Source organism: Prionailurus bengalensis, chromosome B2 (genome assembly GCF_016509475.1).
Source record: "Prionailurus bengalensis isolate Pbe53 chromosome B2, Fcat_Pben_1.1_paternal_pri, whole genome shotgun sequence".
NCBI classification, from domain to species: domain Eukaryota; kingdom Metazoa; phylum Chordata; class Mammalia; order Carnivora; family Felidae; genus Prionailurus; species Prionailurus bengalensis.
This window is the reverse complement of record NC_057349.1, coordinates 118922709-118942720: the sequence shown is the minus strand read 5'-3', so window position 1 is coordinate 118942720 and position 20012 is coordinate 118922709. Positions and strand designations below refer to the sequence as shown.

The 20012-nt window shown below is 38.4% G+C and overlaps 1 protein-coding gene across 1 annotated transcript in view; it reads right to left on the bottom strand.

Moving 5' to 3' along the window:
- ENPP3 (ectonucleotide pyrophosphatase/phosphodiesterase 3) overlaps window positions 1–20012 on the bottom strand; it is a 74726-nt gene that overhangs the window by 11500 nt on the left and 43214 nt on the right. The window contains exons 16-21 of the mRNA XM_043592385.1: window positions 14511–14577; window positions 11814–11901; window positions 10062–10240; window positions 8520–8571; window positions 7043–7197; window positions 30–165 (exon numbers count right to left, since the gene is read on the bottom strand). Coding sequence (XP_043448320.1) covers window positions 30–165; window positions 7043–7197; window positions 8520–8571; window positions 10062–10240; window positions 11814–11901; window positions 14511–14577 — 677 coding nt within the window. The remainder of the gene's footprint in view (window positions 1–29; window positions 166–7042; window positions 7198–8519; window positions 8572–10061; window positions 10241–11813; window positions 11902–14510; window positions 14578–20012) is intronic.

Here is a 20012-nt window from a genome sequence, read left to right as displayed (position 1 = left end):
TTGTTGCCCTAAAAAAGAGTTATACTAACCAGGAGGATAGAGGAAGCCGTGGGTGATATTCTCGTCTGCTAAATAAAAGGAACAGTTTTGGCTTTCAGAAGGAGCAACCCTAACATCAGCCCGCAGACAGTCTGGGACAGTGGGAGGAAGAGGCGATGTGTCTCCCTGTTGAAAGAGAGAAAAAGAAAAAAAAAAAGTTACACCCACAGTTGTGGCTAACCCATCACCTTATATGGTTTGTAACTTCCCTAGAATGTTTTTCATTTAACCTTTTCCTATTTTCTTAGTGAATCAGGTCTACGCAAGCAATGGAAATGGATGTCTTCAGCAATGTTTTCTTCTGTGGTTCCCTTCTGGTTAGGGACACTGCGAGGGCAAATCAAATACATCTTGGAAAGGAATATTTACAGAATAAAATCCTGAACTGGGAGTAAAAAAGGAATAATGGGAGCTACTGCTAAAAACCAAAATTCTTTTTAGGATCTAACTTTTAGGTGGTGAAATACATTGTACCTGCAAGTAAATTTTGAAAATAAATAACAAACAATTTATTTCAAAAATACACATATGAACTAAGGATGTTGCTATTCTTCAACTGGGCAATCTGAGATTAATTCAAAGAAGCTATGGTTGTCTGATCTTACTTATTTGGGGATTTAAAAAAAATTGTAGCCATGTTTAATTTATCATGAAATATAGGAACAAGTTTTTTATAATTTTCTTTGTAACTCTATTTAAAGACTAATACAATAATTTATCCACTAGCAAGCATCCTATAAATATGCTGCCTAACCCAAGTACTTAAGGTAATACAGTATTAAATCATCATCATATTTCAATTAGGTTGTAACCATGAGTGAGTAAACATTTTGTTATTCATTTTTTTTTTCAGATTTTGATTCATATGCCCACTACTGCCCACAATGTATATATTTCTTAACAAAATTTTTTAAATAATTTATAAAAAATGGTTAAATTAATTTAAGATATCCTTTATTCACTGCATGTGCTAAGAGCAAAAATAAGCTATGATGTCTAAAATGTATATGGCAATCATTTTACAATATACAAATCATGTTGTATACTTTAAACTTATACAGTGTTATGTGTCAATTATATCTCAATGAAGTGGGAGAAAAATAATATGCATAAGCTCAATTCACAAAGAAAAAGGCAAAAAACACTGTGCACTACATTCATAGGCAAGAGAGTACGATGAAGAATAGGTAGGAGAATAGACATTGAATAGACATGGAATAGGTAGGAGATAAAGATGAGGGAAGTCTGGGGAAAGTCACCCAGAGAATGTACCCTCTAACATACTACAACACTTCGGTTGTAAAACACTTATACAGAAATTGAATAGACTTGTCAACTTGATTGAACACATTTATCTCTATTCCCTTCTGAAATCCCTTGAAAAGAACATTAATGACGAAGACACATAATGGATAAGAAATTTTCAGAAGCTGGAAATCCTATTTGTTTACTATTGTAACATGACTTGATAGAGCAGTAAACACTGACAACCAAAAGCCTGTGATTGGGGAAAGCACAAAGAAGCTGATTCCTACTGCCAAACCCCAAGGGTAGAACTTGGGAGTTTCCTAAAGACAGATAATGTACATAGGGCCAGAAAGAAGAGTATAGGTTGAAAGTCTGTAAAAGAGGCTAGATAAAACATCTACTCACTAGAGAGGTTGAACCAGAGGGACGTCCAGACTAAAGGACACCTGCCCAGAGAGCAGGTGCACCATATTGAAAGTAATGGGATTAAATAAAAATCTATATACTGAATGATAAGACTCCTGTCAGTCTCATTGCTACCATGAAGGCTACCAATTATATATGCTGGATCAGATTAAAAGTGTCCCTTTTCAGGGAAACAAAAGCCAGCCTGAAAGGAAACCTAGATGCTTACCATTGGGAATCCCCAACAAAATGGCTGGTTCTCATCCTGATCAACCTATAGCAAAGTCTATCATCTTGCAAGCCCCAGCCACATAGCTTAGTTCCTCTCCCTTAACATATAAAATTACAGCCAAGGATCATCAGGTGTTTTGTCAGGGTGGGGGAGGAACCAAGACAAAAAAGAGACAATCCGGAGAGAGAAGAAAACTCACTCCTTAGAGAGATGAGAGTATGTATGGCATCCATACAGAAAGAAGAGAACACAATAGAAAAGCAGAAAGAGGGGCGCCTGGGTGGCTCAGTTGGTTAAGCATCTGACTTCAGCTCAGGTCATGATCTTGCAGTCTGTGAGCTCCAGCCCCACGTTGGGCTCTGTGCTGACAGTTCAGAGCCTGGAGCCTGCTTCAGAGTCTGTGTCTCCTTCTCTCTGCCCCTCTCTGAGTCATGCTTTGTCTCTGTCTCTCAAAATAAATAAATGCTAAAAAAAAAAAAGGCAGAAAGAGCGCTTGGATATAAAAAGTTATGACAGCAGAAACAAAATATTCAATAAGAGTTATAAGATAAAGTTGCAAATATCTCTCAAAAAGTAGAATTTAACAAAAGATGGAAAAAAAATTAGAGAACATACAAAAACATTAGAGAGTCAGTCCAGGAAGTCTTATTAATTTGAAGAAAAATCACCTCTAAAATCTAAACGTAACCCATCAAGTAAGTGTGTAGATAGAATAAGAATTTGTTAAGATGCACAAAGTCGTTGGGGCGCCTGGGTGGCTTGGTCAGTTAAGCGTCCGACTTCGGCTCAGGTCATGATCTCATGGTCCATGAGCTCGAGCCCCGCGTCAGGCTCTGTGCTGACAGCTCAGAGCCTGAAGCCTGTTTCAGATTCTGTGTCTCCCTCTCTCTCTGCCCCTCCCCTGTTCATGCTCTGTCTCTCTCTGTCTCAAGAATAAATAAACGTTAAAAAAATAAAAAGATGCACAAAGTCTCAAAAATGTACCTTTCTGTCTTCCTTTCTCAGGAAGTTCCTGAGTGATATAATCTACCAAACCAAAAAGTAAACCAAGAAACATGAAGATTTTTGTGTTAGAGGCAATGGATTAGCTCTCACCATTTATTTCACTCTCCTGGTGCAGACACTGGAAAGCTAAAAACATCTGTTTATATTCTTTCCAAAACACACCCTAGCAAACAGTTCTCAATGACCAGGTTTCTCCACTTGACATAAAGGGGCACGTGAAGATGTTGCAAAATGGGAGAACCAACAATATTGACTGTCAGCTGCGTAGACAACCAGACTATTGTGAGTTGATGGTTCCTACCACACATCCCTATCGCTTTTCTCTAAATCTTCACATGCTTTGTAAGCTTTACTTGAAGTGTGCATTACATGAATGTAGCCACGGTCACATTTTCCGTAATGTAAGCAAGGTGAAATGCCTGCATTCAACAGGTAAATAATAAAAATGTTAAGGAGGGAAGTGTATTGTAATTTTTAATGAGACTGAAGCTGTAGAAGTTGTACTCAAATAACGGGCAAAAATATTTGCTATTTTCTCTAAGTAGCATAGACTTTGGGGCACATGGATCAAAATGGGTTTAGTCAGAAAGTACTAAAAAAAAGTTACACTTCTTTTGCGTACTGAAAATCCTGTTTCTTACATACCAAACTTGAACCCCAAATATAAGTGCATCAAGACTAGGAAAGACAGGATGTGGCCTCCTGTATGAACATGAGGTTATGCATTAGGCAGCCCTTTAAGAGGATAGAGGGGAGGTGTGGTCACGTCATTTCTGAGTCCTGGGTTCCTGAGAGAAGATACAGTGAACCATCGCCCCCGACCCCCCCCCCTACCCCGCACCTCCACACACAGAAACAGGTTCAGCCCTGCTAGCTTTTCAGAGTTCCTTAGAGTTTTTTAAGCCAGGGGATAAAAGTCAGGAAAAGAATAAATAGAACTCAGACACTCAGATAAAATCTGAACTCCCTAGCTCTCAAAATTCTTCAAGAGAAGTAGGTGATGAGCACAGACAGGAAAGCAAGATACTTTCATTTCTAGTCTGGCATGGGGTTAAAATAAAACTTGAACAGGAGATAAAAGTATTTTTATTGAAGCTACAGACTCTCTTTACCTGTAGGCTGATCATAAAAGCTAGTTATTTATTTGAAGATTGGATTGTTACCATCTGAACTTATGGTAAGAATACTAACTGTATACTTTTTAAATTATTCTTCTGGGCATGGGCTTTTTTCTATAGGGAAAAATATTTCTTATAGTTAAAAAAATGTTTGCAATACATAATAACGTTCCTAGTTTTTTAAAGAGTCACAAAACATGATTAAGTCATAATTTATAATATTAGCGCTAGGAAACTTTGGAAACAAAACAAGGCTATTTAAAAATCCAGCGAAGGAATGTCTGGGTGGCTTAGTCGGTTGAGTGTCCACTCTTGATTTTGGCTCAGGTCACGATCTCACGGTAGTGAGATTGAGCCCCTCCTCCCCGTCCCCTCCCCACCCCCCCCACCCCCACCCCCCCCCCCCCGCCGGCCAAAATCCAGTGATAAGCGAGGTATGTACGAATATAGATCAAGAGAGAGAGAAGTGCTTTGCAAGTGTGCTAGATTTTCTTCTCTGAAAAAGTTCCTTGATTTATTTTAAATTTATAAGGCATACATTCTAAAACATAATCATAGTTCTTGCTCTTAATTTCAATTTTTCACCTAGCAACAGAAAAAGCCATTCATCTGGCCCTACTGAGCAGGCCCAGAAGCAAAATGCATATACAGTCTAATCAACTCTAATGGTTTTGAAGCAGTTGTTGTTAGGACCATGATTTCAAATCACAGCTACTTCTCCAGAACTCTTCTGAGATAATAACAACAACAAAAATTAGAAAATCCACCAAAACCACAGAAAAACAAAAGCTCCATAAAACTTAAAGGCACAAGCCAATTGGGCCCATGCTCCAAAAAGTGCTTATTTAAAGTCTGATTTTTTTTTTTTTCAAACACAGGGCTGATTTACAACATTTTTATGTGAATCTCAAAACATCCTTGTATGTAATTTTCTTGAACCACAACATACTAACAGAGTAATTTCTGAATTAGAAAGCAGAAAATTGCTAGAATTCCATCCTGTCACATGGAGGGAGAAATATACAAGTAGGTCTGTGGGATCAGTGGAAGGGCAGGAACTTTTGGTAACAATGAAGCCAGTTTTAAAACAATAACAAAAAAGAATTGTACTAAACGCCTGGTCTGAGCCCACTTAAAATCTCTCTGCCTCTGATTTCCGCTAAAGCTCATATAAATTCAGGAATGCAAGACAGCAGGGGAAAGTATTAAAAACATCAACATTCCCCTTAACTCCAAAGAGTCCCTGATAACCTGGACTTTTCAAAATAGAGAACTGAATAATAAGACTGGCCTTAAATATACTGCCCTTCTCAAAAACAAAAACAAATAGAAATTATTTCAAGGAATAAACAACTTCATATTGTTGTTCCACAGTATGTTGAAGAAAATCACAAACACCATGTTGTGTATTAGGAAAGTGATGTTGCCATTAACCATACACATGAACTCAGGTAACTGTTGGTAAAATATTTGCCCACATTGGGAAATATCAGGGCTCTCCTACCACTGACCACAATTAAACCATTGTCAGCAGCAGAGCTGGTGTTCAGAACACACAAAGCTTCAATTAATAGTGGGAAAATATGCTTATTTTTCTCCAGAAATCTTAAATTGGAACAGAAGAAAAGTAAATAAACCAATCACTTCCTTGCCATTAAAAGGGGTGGAATATCTGTACCCTTAGGAAGAACAGTATAGGTTGACGTTTGTCATCAGAATCTTTGGATCTAAGATATCAAGATTTTCTTTACAAAACAGCTTCCTGATTATTTATTTACCCTGCTGGTTGAAAGTACTGCATTGTCCTAAAGCCTTTAAAAATAATGGTTGGGATTAATCTAGCCAACACAGTCATTCAGGAAGCATTGACAGGGCAGCTCTATTGTGCGGATATGTTAAACAGGACCATCCATGCCCTGAAGGGGGGTTTTGACTGGTTTCTGGCAGACTGATTTTTGCTTTCATTTACATTTCCCTGATTGCTAATGAAGTTCAATTGCATGGCTCATAGTCTTTGTCCATTTATTAACTAAGAAGTTTATCATTCTCTTGTTCTCTTGTTTATTGGAAGAAATTTATTACCTATTCTAGATCCTAATTACCATTCTGGATACTACTCATCTCTTGTTTCTTATATGCAATGCAAATATATTGTCTCATCCATAACTTTGTCTTTTTGTCACACATTAATGTTAATCTGGTCAAATTAATAATTTTTTTTTATTCTTGGGTCCTAAGAAATCCTTTTCTATCCCAAGGTCATAAGGATATACACAAAGGAAAACAGATTTGCTGTTCACGTTTAAGTCTATAAATCTACCAGCAATTCAATTTTGTATACGGTGTGAGTTAGAGATCTGACATTTTCTTTATTTTGCTAGCCACATGTCCCAGGGTCACTTACCCAAAAGGTGTTTTCCAGACAGTGAGAAAGGAAGAGAATATAAACAATTGGATTCTCAACTTCAGTCTGGAGAGCTCTATGACAAGGCACATCTATACATGTAAGTCTAGCCTGACTTATTAGAATACTGTATCCTTCAGGGAAGGATTACTTTTTATTCACATCGTGTTCCTTGTGCCTGTCAGAATACACACAGCAGATAGTAAGGTATTTGTTAAATAATCAAATAAATATAAAGCCCTTTATAATCTAGTTACCATCACCTTCCAGGTGCACCCACTGTGTATGTAGGATATACAAAATAAACGGTGTGCCTCTGTATTCCTGTTGCTTCTTTTTGAAATCTTTCCTACCTGCCTTACCAATTGGCCTGTAAGCACCTTCTCATTTCTCCAGGCAAAACTCAGTGTGTTCCTCTTTTGCACCCATACAGCACCTATAAATACCTTTAAACAATATCTGGGCTATTGTCTTACAAGACAAACTCACTTTGGGATCTCTACTGAAAATCAAAATTCAATTCTTAGAATATTAGAGAGCTACAAATGTTTTTTTCCCAGTCTTTGGGGATCAATGGACACAGAAACTTACTGGCTTGAGTACTGTATATGAGCTCCACATGGGCATCCTGATAGCTTTTCCAAATCCACTGACATATTCCCTGTGATAGAGAAGACAGTGCTCCTTGTTCTTCTGCATGACCCTGGGCCTCCCAAATGGCACATTCAGTTTCTCTGTGGCTGTTACTAAAATGACAATAACATAAAAATGGTTGTAAAATTAGCAAATGCTTCTATGCGTAACGCTATCATTCTCAGGGTGCCTGGGTGGCTTAGTTGCTTAAGTGCCTGACTCTTGGTTTCAGCTCCGTTCATGATCTCCGTTCATGTGGGTTCCAGCCCTGCATGGGCGCTCTATGCTGACAGCACAGAGCCTGGTGGGAATTCTCGCTCTCTCCCTCTCTCTCTGCCCCTCCCCCACTTGCTCTCTCTCACTCTCTCAAATAAATAAAAACTTTTAAAAAACCATCATTCTCTGGTGGTTTATTATACGCCAGTTACTCTCATAAATATTTTACATACTTAACCTCTTAATTCTTACAACTCTGATGTGTTATTATCCCACTCTATATATTACAAAACTAGGGCTTAGATAAGTTATTTAGCCAAGCAGCTAACAGCTCATAGGACATATTTGAAGAGGGAAAAACCTCAAAACCGAAAGGACATACTTTGTAACAAAGATGACCTACATTAATAATTATCATAGGAACAATGTTGCAATTTTATAAAGAAAAGTACGTCCTAATGTATTTATTTTTATTTGCCCATTAGTATATTCTAAAACTCCATCAATTATTGATACTTTAAAAACCTGCAAGGTATTCATGCCATGAAATAACACTCAATAGATTATAAAAAGATTATCAACCAACCAAGACATTGACTGAACTTTTACTGTGCGTCAGGCACTATTTTAAGTGCGCACATAGATTAACTCATTTAATCTTCATAAAAACTCTATAAAGACGGTATCCCCATTTTATAAATGATGAAACAAGCCCAATGAGTTTAACACAAGAATACTATAAAGATAACGGATATTAATAATGTCGCTACAGGCCAGGCGCTGTTCTAAATTCTTTCCATGGATTAATTCTTTCAGTCTTTACAACCACATGAGGTGGGTACCATTATTATAGATGAGTAGACAGAGGCACAGAGACGTTAAGTGATTTGGCTCAGGTTACACAGCCAAGAAGCAGTAGAGGTAGGACTCCAACCCAGGCAGTGAACCCTGTTCACATCTAAGAAAGGGAACAGGGGACCGTAGAGAAGGCACAACCATTTCAAGGAATTTGCTGTGTTCCTGGAACCACTATAACTACCCAGGCTTGCAACTGATCTTACCAGATCTAGTTCTGTTTTTTCCCCCTCCTATACATTGGCAATACAATCTTTATGTTCAAAAGCCTCTGTGAGTTTATTTTAAAGAACCCCCCAAAAGGCAATATTGTGTTTTGTTGGGCCTAAACATCAAAGACTTGACATGTTTTCTACTGACTTACTTTCATTTTGGGAGAGATTTAGCATTAGATTCACATGTTCTAAAGCAGCATTCTGTAAAACAATGTGGGGAAGGGAGAAAGTAAGTCAAAGTGATAACACATGTTGTAAAAGGTGATCAGGATTATTTCCTGATCAGGATTGCAGTAATCACATGAATATTTTACTACTCAACAAAGAAGCCAGACTAACTTGAGTTTAAATTCCAATTCTGCCACTTACTCAGAAATACAGAGACACTATTACTCATTAAAAGACTTTGTGTGGGAGTTTGCAAAGATACAATTGATGTTGGGGCAAAGCATTTTGACCACAGCTAGAATCAACTGCTAAACTGAAATAACAACATCCCTGGGCTTCTAGGGCTTTAATAGGAGTGCAACTCACTTGAGGGTCTTGTTAAAATGCAGATTCTGATTAGTAAACCTGAGCTCAGTGGGGCCTGAGATTCTAGATCTCTGAGCAGCTTGCAAGTGAGGCAGATGTTGATCCTGTGACCACACTGAATAGCAAAGGGCATTCTTTACAGAGAAGAATTTGGAAGCTGGCAGTCAGGAGGTAGACCAAACACCCATGACCTGAGACAATTTACCTGACTTCTCTGACCCTTCTTCGTTCCTAAAATGTAGACTAAAACACCCACATTGTGATGTTTATTATTATTACCATTATTTTAAATGGCACTTCCATCAAAGTTGTCTGTAGGTAAGAAACCCGCATCCATACTTTGATCTTGACTGTGGATTTGATTTTTATTGGGAAGCTTGACTGGACTTTTACCCTTTAAAGCCTCTTTTGGTTGGCATCTATCTATATACTTTTTGATCTGTGTGGTGTAATGGTATTTGGAGGATTATAGAAGTCTTTGCTGACTCCTTGTTATAAGGAATAATTCTTGGCGGAGGCAGCAGGTGCTTATTGAACTCTACAACCACATTTTGAACTTGGTGTCAAATGCACGTTGACATTGGTTTTAACTTGATGGATTCCTGATAACTGGGCTCTGATTCCATTCTGAAACCCCAAGCCCCATCCATGTGCTCTAGTTCTCACAAGGAGAACTTGCATTTTGAGCTCCTGTTCTGACTCCTTGCCTTTTTGGGGTGGGGGTGGGGGTTCCTAGCACTGGAATCTCACCTTACTGACAGTCTCCTGGGATCTGAAGTCAAGCTCCTGAACTCAGCCAAGTGCCTGATGCACTAAAAAGACCTGTAAGAGGTCTTGTAGCTGTAAGAGGGATGGTTTACCAAGGAAATAAAAAAGAGCTCCAAGATTCTACTATTTTGAATGGTTAAGGACACTTAGCTCACAAGGGAATTAATAATTTCCAAATAGTGCTTTCCAATTTACAAAGCATAGTCACGTATTTAATTTACAATGCATCTCTCATCCCCAGACAAGGTTCAGAGAAACCACATACATTTACTTAGTAAAGATCCTAACTAGAACACAAACCTGGTTGTCAGCTACCCTGACTATAACCCTGGTTATGGAAATTAGTTTGCCCCTTTATATTCTTACGAATATATGAAGTTATTACTTACGCTTTGTAGCACAGGACATGAACAATGGAGAGTATCTATGGGCAGTGGGACAGTAAAGCCACAAACAGAAAACTTCGACACTTCCTCTGCATGGGATGGCTCATAAAAAGGGACCTTCAGAAGATGGTTTAAACTACCATGGGTGCCATTATTTGGTGCTGGTTGAATGTGTAGAAGGTCTGTTTTTAAAAATAAGTTCAAAGTAGTTTTAAATTAAAAGGCAACAATATCTGTCTAGGAGATGGAAGAAAACAAAATTTCCATTAATAAATTCCGCGGTAAGGGGCACCTGGGTGGCTCAGTCGATTGAGCATCTGATTTCGGCTCAGGTCATGATCTCGTGATTCATGAGTTTGAGCCCCACATCGGGCTCTGTGCTGTCAGGCTGACAGCCCGCTTCAGATCCTCTGTCCCCCTCTGTCTGCCCCTTCCCAGCTTGTGCTCTCCCAAAAAATAATTAATTAATTAATTAATTAATTAATAGATAAATAAATAAATTCTGCCGTAAAACAGTCTTGGACTGCATGTGCCATTGGGTTTACTGACTCTTGCCCCATGGTTTCACCACCTCCTCTTTCTAGAGAATGGGGACCGTTGCTGTAAGAGCTATAGGAATTTTCAGGAACTGTGTCTGCTCCTCTAGAGAAAAGTATTATTGCTTAAAGGATCACTTTGTTCTTTAAGCATATCATGGTCTTTCTAGCATAAAAAGCTATAGTTTTATCAAAAAACAATTTTGAAGAAGTTAAATAATTTACAATCTTATTGGTAGTATATTTACTTAGTTATATGAAACTTCTCTAAGGACAGATATCTGTCTCTAAGGACAGATAAACAGTTTAAAAAGTTAAACTCATAGATTTTGCTTAATATTTAGATAACCTTTTCTATTTTGTTCTATAACAATACAATATACAAATATATTATGAACATAGCCTTTTAAGTGGCCCCTGCTGAATACCGCCTAATAGATCTCTTCCAGAACTTAAATCCTATCTGGTTCCTTCTAAGCTTCCCCACAAAGGGCCAGCATCTCTGACCACACATCCAGCTGGGGAACCAAGAATCGAAGTTGTTAAGACTACAACACAGTATTTTCAAATGGATACTCTTTGGTTTCTAAGTCATATTCAATCACCACACGCCTTTGGCAAGATTAAGAGTGACAATGGTGAGGATATTTATGTCAGAATTCTAAAGCTCAAGGTGAAATTGCAACTTACCCATTACCTTGCCTAAACGATTTGTTAATACAATGGTCTGAAGTAAGCATGTAGGCATAAAGGTAGGGGAAATCCCCTAAAACTCTAATTATTTAAGGGTTTTTTTAACACTGAGTATAATAATAAGCACCTATACAAATAGGATTTCTATCATCCTTTTATGCCAGAAGCTTTTTCTCTGTAATTACAAGAAAATACTTGTGTTTTAGAGGTTCTTTTCCTACTCTGAAAAGTTGGAAATGTGATTTTACTCACCTAAGTTTTATTAAGTTTTCAAGTAGTAACTAACTGATAGAAAGGCTCATCTCCTGAGATCTAATCTTTGTCATTACCAGCAATCAGAAACAATAATTTCATAAACTACTATGGCTGAATAATTCAGAATGGTGATTCGTTCTTATCTCTTCTACTTTCTGTCTTCTTAGTGCAGAGCAGCCCCCTCTGGGATTCAATTTATTACCAATTTCAAAATATGTATTTTAAAAACTACATCCACATTTTGATGTTAAATTTATATAGATATACTCACCACATATTAGGTTATAGACTTCGATATTTTCGAATGGTTCAATTTCAGTCTTCTCTTTAAAACTGGGTCCATGTGCCAAAAAGATAGCCTAGGTGATGACAGTCCTACTGTTACTAGATGCCATCTAAACTCAAAAACAAATGGTGGAAGAGACACAATTGCCTTCTGTCACAGCCCTCCTAGCTGTGTCTCCTGCTATTATAAGGATTTCTTTTCAGATTTGAAAATGACTTGTATGTCACTTCCACCCGTGACTGGGATTCCACAAATCCCAATCAAATATAATGCATATTGTATTTATTTTTTTCTAAATGTACCTGATTCCACAGCACCTTGCGTGTCAACAGACGAGGAGAAAACAAGCAACAATGGACAATCAATGTCAGCACAATTCTATAATATCTGGACAGTATAAATTACAAATTCATAATATAACATCAGGAATTCTTTTGGTTGTCTTTTCATATCATTGTTCAAATATGTTAATACATGACCAAAACATGCTGAAGTTTCTAAACACTAAAGTTTTTTCACAGCTTAGACTAACCCACCGATTTCTCAAATATCTCCCCTTTACCTTTTGGATGTACCTCCCCTCAAACATCTCCCCTTTACCTTTCGGATGAAGAATTCTAAATACTTTTTATTTATATTTAAATAATTAATGTTAAGTTAATTATGTTATTCATAACAATCTAATTCTTTCAGATTGCAAATAACTAGAATAAAAGTGTCAAACATAATTACTTTTTGGTAATAGGACTATATAATATGTATATATCCTTTTTTTCCAAGATAGCAAATAAATGGAGACATAGGTTTTCTTTCTAGCAATTAACTTAATAATCAAATAGTACTCTATTTGATAGAGAGGCACTCTGTCTCTAGAGACTTTTCAAATGTTTACAAGGGGATATAATGCATCACAGCAATATTAAAAGGCAGTATATTCATAATGAGCTCAACACATTTTCTTTATTTGAGAAGGGATGTGTGTGTGTGTTTGTGTGTGTGTTATTAATAGAAATAGGAAAGACAATGAGGTTGCCTGTTAGAATGGCTAAAATTAACAATTCAGGAAATAACAGATGTTGGCGAAGATGTGGAGAAAGGGGAACACTTGCACCGCTAATGGGAATACAAGCTGGTGCAGGCACGCTGAAGAACAGTATTGAGGTTCCTCAAAAAATTAAAAATAGAGCTACCCTACAACCCAGCAATTGTACTAGTAGCTGTTTATCCAAAGGATACAAAAATGCCGATTTGAAGGGGCACACGCACCCCAATGTTTATAGCAGCACTATCAACGATAGCCAAAGTATGGAAAGAATCCAAATGTCCACTGACTGACAAATGGATAAAGAAGATGTGGAATAAGACTCCTTGGCGATGAAAAAGAATGAAATCTTGCCATTTGCAACAGTGTGGATGGAACTAGAGGGAATTATGCTAAGTGAAATAAGTCAGTCAGACAAAGACAAATAACATGACTTCACTCACCTGAATTTAAGAAGCATACTAAGATGAACATAGGGGAAGAGAAGGAAAACATAAGATAAAAACAGAGAGAGGGGCAAACATAAGAGACTATTAAATACAGAGAACAAACCGAGGGTTGCTGGAGGAGAGGTGGGTAGAGGGATGGGCTAAATGGGTGATGGGTATTAAGGAGGCACTTGCTGGGATGAGCACTGGCTGTTGTATGTAAGAGATGGATCGCTGGGTTCTACTCCTGAAGCCAAGACTCCACTGTGTGTTAGCTAACTTGAATTTAAAGAAATAAATTTTTTAAAAAGATAATGAGGTTGCAAAAAATCATGAAGTTTACCTATGTGGGCCTATCAGCTACACTTCTCTCATGGACTCTTCCAAATAGTCTCTTCCCTGGGGTTCCAGGACATACTCCGCTCCAGGTTTTCTTCTTTGCTCACTGGCTATACTTCTAGGTGTCTTTGCTAGTGACTCTTTTTCTTTCAACCTCTTCAAGTAGAAGTGCTTAGAGCTCAGGACTTGGTCTTCCTCTCTACCTATACTCACTTTCTAAGGATCTTGTCTAGCTGCATATCTTTTAAATAATCGATATACCTAAAAATCAAATTTTTTAGATTCCCTTTAGGTGCCTATAAAGCATCTCTACTCACATGTCTGATAAATATTTTCAACTTAACATGCCCAAATGAACCTTCACTCCTTCTTCTCCCATCAGCCACGCAGTCTTACATCCTTCCAATAACCGATGAAGGCTCTCCTGCCCCCAACGCATCAGGCACAATCCTACCTTTGGGCCTTTGTACTTGGCTGTTTCCTCTGTTGGGTACACCTATCCCCTGAACATTTGAAAGGCTGATTCTTTCACCTTCTTCAAGTCTCTGTTCAAATGTCATCTCAATGAATCTTACCCTCTCCACTTTATGTAAAGTTGCATACTGCCCCCATGGTACCCTGGGACATGCCCAATTTCCACCTACTCTGTGTTACCTTTATTTCCCATGGCATTTATCCCCTAACATACCAAATAATATATTTTCTTATTATGCCAATTGTCTATATCCCTCTGTTAGAATGAAAGCTTCATGAGGGCAGGGATCCTTATCTGTGTTGTTCACAGGTGTATTCAAGGGCCCTAAAGACTGCCTATGACAAAGTAGGCGCTCAATAAATATTTGTTAAAAAAAATAAAATAAAGCAGTAAGTTACCTCCATGCTCTTAAACTCATTGTTATAACCGTGGTTGCCTCCTCCACAGGACGAATATGCTTTACTCCTTTAAAGAAATGATATTACATTGCAATTAATACATTAATATGAGACCTTATTGTAAACTGACCTTTAACGGATTTTTATGCAGCTTATGCTTTTATATAAGTAAATTTTATGTCAACAACAGCATAAATATAGTTATTTTCATGCTCAAGTTCATAACCACAGAGGAACAAACAGAATGGTAGCAGAATGGTAGCAGGAAGGAGAATTCCAGAACCCGAAGTAGAATTCAAAAGACTTTGACTCTTAGACATTGACAAGATAATAACAAAGGCATAGGTTAAAAAAAAATTTGAATATAACTTCATGTCAGCTATATGTCAATAAAAATCTATTTATTAATTTAAAAATGTAAAAAATTGTCTTCAAGCTTATCTGTATCTTTACACATTAATGTCTGTGTGGTTAAGAATAGTTTAATTAGGGGCGCCTGGGTGGCTCGGTCGGGTTAAGCGTCTGACTTCGGCTCAGGTCATGATCTCACGGTATGTGAGTTCGAGCCCCGTGTCGGGCTCTGTGCTGACAGCTTAGAGCCTGGAGCCTGTTTCAGATTCTGTGTCTCCCTCTCTCTGACCCTCCCCCGTTCATGCTCTGTCTCTCTCTGTCTCAAAAATAAATAAACGTTAAAAAAATTTTTTTTAAAAGTTTAAAAAAAAGAATAGTTTAATTAATATACTACTTTAAGCATTTCAGTGCTTTAGAAAGAAGTCTTTGAAACTGGGAAAAATATTGATTCCTATTTTACAGTAGAGATATGTAGGGAAATAACATAAAAGTATAAAGAATACTGAAGGAAAGTTCATTATAACACTCGGTAAGAAGAAGCTAGTATATTCTTGTAAATTCAGAACTTATTTTTAACTTTTGGGCTTTTCTTCTATAGGCTGTTGTGTTCTGTTACTTGAATGACTTTTCAAATTTAATTTGCCTTTTACCCACCTTCTCCTATTTTAGTATTTGAATTGAGCAATTTTAGCAGTCCAAACTGGCAATAAATAAACCTAGATTTTTTTTTTTTAAACAACAATGCCATACTGGTTCAAATTAGGTCTCTAATGGAAAAAGAGACTCTTATTCCCTAAGAGATTTGTCTCATTTGCTTTCCCACCCCCTACCTCCCACTCCTCGGGGAAAACACACACACACAATGTTTTTGTTTTTATGTTGTAGGCAGGACTTTAGTGTCCTAAAAGATCAGCTTCTAAAACATTCATAACTGAGTCTCAGCTTAAATAAAAACAAATCACAAAATAAAAAATAAATCATCACACTGAGCAGGCTACACTCAGCTACACTCAACACGACTCAATAGAGGGAAGAAAGGAGAGGCTAAGTACTGACTTACTAGCTGGAATGGGGAAAGAAAGGGAGTCCTATTTATAAGGCATTTAAATTCAATTACCCTAAGATGCCAGCTCATTACCTTAGTTAATTCCAATAAAATGTGGGGCTTAAGGTAAGAGTTGTTTTAAAAATATTTTTATCCTTCTTGCATACATATTTGCTTCCTTCAAGATTACTGGAACTAGGGTGCCTGAGTGGCTCAGTCAGCTGGGTGTCCAACTTCGGCTCAGGTCATGATCTGCCCGTTCGTGGGTTCAAGCCCCATGTTAGGCTCTGAGCTGTCAGAACCTGCTTCAGATTCTGTGTCTTCCTCTCTCTCTTCCCCTCCCCTGATTGTGTACTCTCTCTCTGTCTCTCTCTCTCTCTCTCTCTCTCTCAAAAATAAATAAATAAACATTAAAAAAAGATTACCGTAACCATTTGGGGATAATTCAGTTTTAAATTCTGTGTGGGAGGCTAGAGTATTCATTAATGAAAGAACAAAAAGGTCTTTAGAACCAAGTCATTGGTAAAATTCTCTGAAATTTGGTCTGTTATATATCTCTCTATTTTCAGAAATATCTCTTTTTATAATATTTTCAACTCCTAACCCAACTCAATCAGAAAACTTTAGTCAATATTGCAAAGCTTTATTCAGAAGTAAAGATAAAAATTAGTGTTTGAAAAAGCTCTATTTTCTCTTCTCAAGTGAAAATGTTACAAATTTGCTCTTCTAACTGCTCATGTTCATGCTCTCCAGCCATTAATTTGGCTCTGGAAATCCATATGGAAAAATGGAAGCTGCCATTTGGAAAAGATGAGCTGATTTTATCTGTCATGATTTAGCTCAACTTCCAAGTACCATATGAAATCTTCTGGAACAAACTCTCTTTTATCTTCTCCATGTCTAATTCATAAAGTCAAAATCAAGGCCAGTGTCTCTGCCACAGTCGGGTAATGACACAGATGGGAGCCGAGTAAGACTTCTTTCCTGACCGCCCCCCCCCCCCCCCCCGGCCCTCCGGGCAGTTGCCAACTATCTGCCTGTGTAGTACCTTTCACATCTTCCCTTGCTTTCCTACTCTGCCACCATTCTAAGCTAGACCCTTATTACTTCTGACCTGCATGAAGTTCCTAATTGGTTATCCTGACTCTGAACTTTAGAATCTTCCCACATAAAACACACACACACACACACACACACATGCACACACGCACACACGCACATGCACACACACACCTAATCACATTGAACACTGTGAGCTCTCAGAAATGCAAATCCACACAACCACATATTCACCTGCAGCCACCTTGTATCTACCAATGGTCTATTTTCTTCCCAGGCAAAGTCACACTTTTCAGTCATGACAGGTAAGGTCTGTCAGGCGGAGAGTGGCTTCATTTACCTGGTGCTCTGGCAACACAGAACCAGTGCAATCGAGGGCATCTAGCCCGTCTGCCTGCAGACCCTCCCTTGCCCCCAGAGCAGCTGCTGGCTTTAAAAAGGTGCCCCATTGCTCTGGACAGAATATTTAGAGAAAGAAGCACCCCTGAGAAGACACAGGCTGGCAGTACTCAAGGCTTGGCAAGAATATGGATGCCTTCCAGCAAAAGAAAAGTGGTCCATGGCCTCCTGCAGATAGGCCCCCCATCAGGGCTCAGTGAGCTGAGCAAGGGTTACTTTTCCACTGCCTCTCATCTTCTTGGCTGAGTGCCTCTGTACAACGCACAGACTGCCCAACAGCCTGGGGCAGACCTGTTGTATGTGATGGCATTTAGCCGATCTCATCCTTAATTTTCAAAGCCCAGAGCAGGAATCACACCTACCAGGAAGCATCCTCTGGATGTTCTGTGACATCCACATCTAGTCTGTGTGATCACTCTTATTGTTTCCTTGTACCTTGCACTTGATCCTAGTGTGGCCATTGTTATACCTGATTATAATTGTTGTCTTCCTCCCTGCCTGGGCAAAGATCCTTAGGGTGAGGACTGGGTCTATCCCCATTTCGTAGAAACGTGCCTGGAAAGTATTTGTCACTTTCCGATCATAAAATAAAAAGCTATTATTCATGTTCTCTAAGGGGGCAATACTTCAGCTGTAGTTTCAAATAATTGGGTTTCCCCAAATTAGTGAAATCCAACACGTTTTAGGCAAAATGAGGATAGTGATGATGATGATGATAGGTTGTACTAAATGACCAAGTTTGCTATAACTCTGGGAAGGGAATACAATCTAGTTATCAAACATTTCACACTATAACTAAAGACAACATACTTTGCCATAGAAACTAGGTAGCCTGACGCTCATGTGTTAAGAATTGGAGGTAGAGTGACTTAACCAGATGAGAACTTGGTTCCTCTGGTTAGGGCTATAATCAACATTTCTTTTGAGGTAAGTCAGTTTCCTTTAACATCAAGAGAATAACAAAACCACGCTAATCGTGTGTTACAGATGATGAAAACGAAGCCCCAAGACATTAATTTGTTTACATTTCCCCCACGCTAGGCGTGAAGGTGGGTCTGGAACTCAGCCTGCTGCTCTTTTTACATCTCACTGCTAGCTATTAAATATAAAAAACTTATAATTTGAGACTGGGTGTTATGTAATACCCAGAGGTACCCTGGCGGCTGGACTCTCCTTCTATAACCCGCAGGGCATGTTATAGGATGGATGGGCACTTTCTTGCTTTGTACCAGTGGCCTCCTAACTTCTTCGATCTCATACTCTCAACAGTAAGTATTTGGAGAATTTACCCACATTTGGGACTATATTTGCTTACGTATTACCCACATACATTATTTAAAACCCGATATACTTAACATAAGTAAAGCTTAGTCTTTTAAAATCTCCTGGAGAATGCTATGTTGAGCCACACAGCATATAGCCAAGGACCTTGACAAAGGGTTATGAAACTTCTTATCCCAAGAAGAGAGGCCAGTGCCATCTAGTGGCCAGATGTGAACATGCACACTCTCTGGCCTCGCGGTGTATTGCTTGGGTTTCCTGGTTACCTCACAGAACAGGCTCTCCCAACTCCCTCATCTTTTTTGTCTACTCTTTATTAAATATATCTTCCAGTATCTGTAATCCCATTGTCCTCTGTATCCCCCGACATGACGTAGCATGCAAATAAGGCCAGAAAACAATGTGATCCTGATTCCATTTAAAACCACTTACGCACAGGGAAAAAAAAAAACAAAACAAAACACTGGAATAAAATACACACACACACAAAAAGGAAATATTAGCTAAACTATCAGAAAGTGTATATTTTTTGGTTTTCTGGCTTATTATCAGTCTTCTTCATTTGACAAGGAAGGCAGGAATCCTGTCTGTATCCCAAATGCCTGGAACAAAGCCTGGCATACACAATAACAAGCATCAATAAAATTTTGTGAAACCAACGAATTCATTGGTTATCTTGGGATGAAGCGATCCAAAATGGTTTTTATCTTCCCTAAATGCCATTGTAACTTGCAGATGCTCAACAATCAACATGAATTAGAACTAGAAAAAAAAAATGTTCACCTAATTGGTTAGCTTAGCCACAAATGTGCTCTTTCCTAAAAACCACAAAGATGACAAAGATTTCAATGACCTATCTAATCAATTACTTACTGCCAACCTGGAAGACAACTGATGTCATCTTTACATCCTGTCAACTACCTGAAAAAAGATCTAACTGGGGGTTAAGAATGTGTTGGTACTTGTGGTTTCTGGAACGGCCAATAAACAGTGCTAACCCTCTTCCTTCTGTGCATCTATATTGTGAGGATTACGATGCTAAGATTGGCTCCTAATATTTCAAATGCACAAATGCTAGGTAGCATATAGAAAGTCAAGGATTGAGGCACCTGGATGTCTCAGTTGGTTGAGCATCTGAGTCTTGATTTCAGCTGAGGGCATGGTCTCGCTGTTCTTGAGATCAAGCAAGCCCCAGGTTGGGCTCTGCGCTGGCAGTGTGGAGCCTGCTTGGGATTCTCTCTCTCCCTTTCTCTCTGCCCCTCCCCTGCTCAAGTGCACCGAACGCTCACTCTCTCTCTCAAGAGAAATAAACTTAAAAAAATACATATTGAAAAAAGTCAAGGACATACCAATGCTCAGGAAAAGTT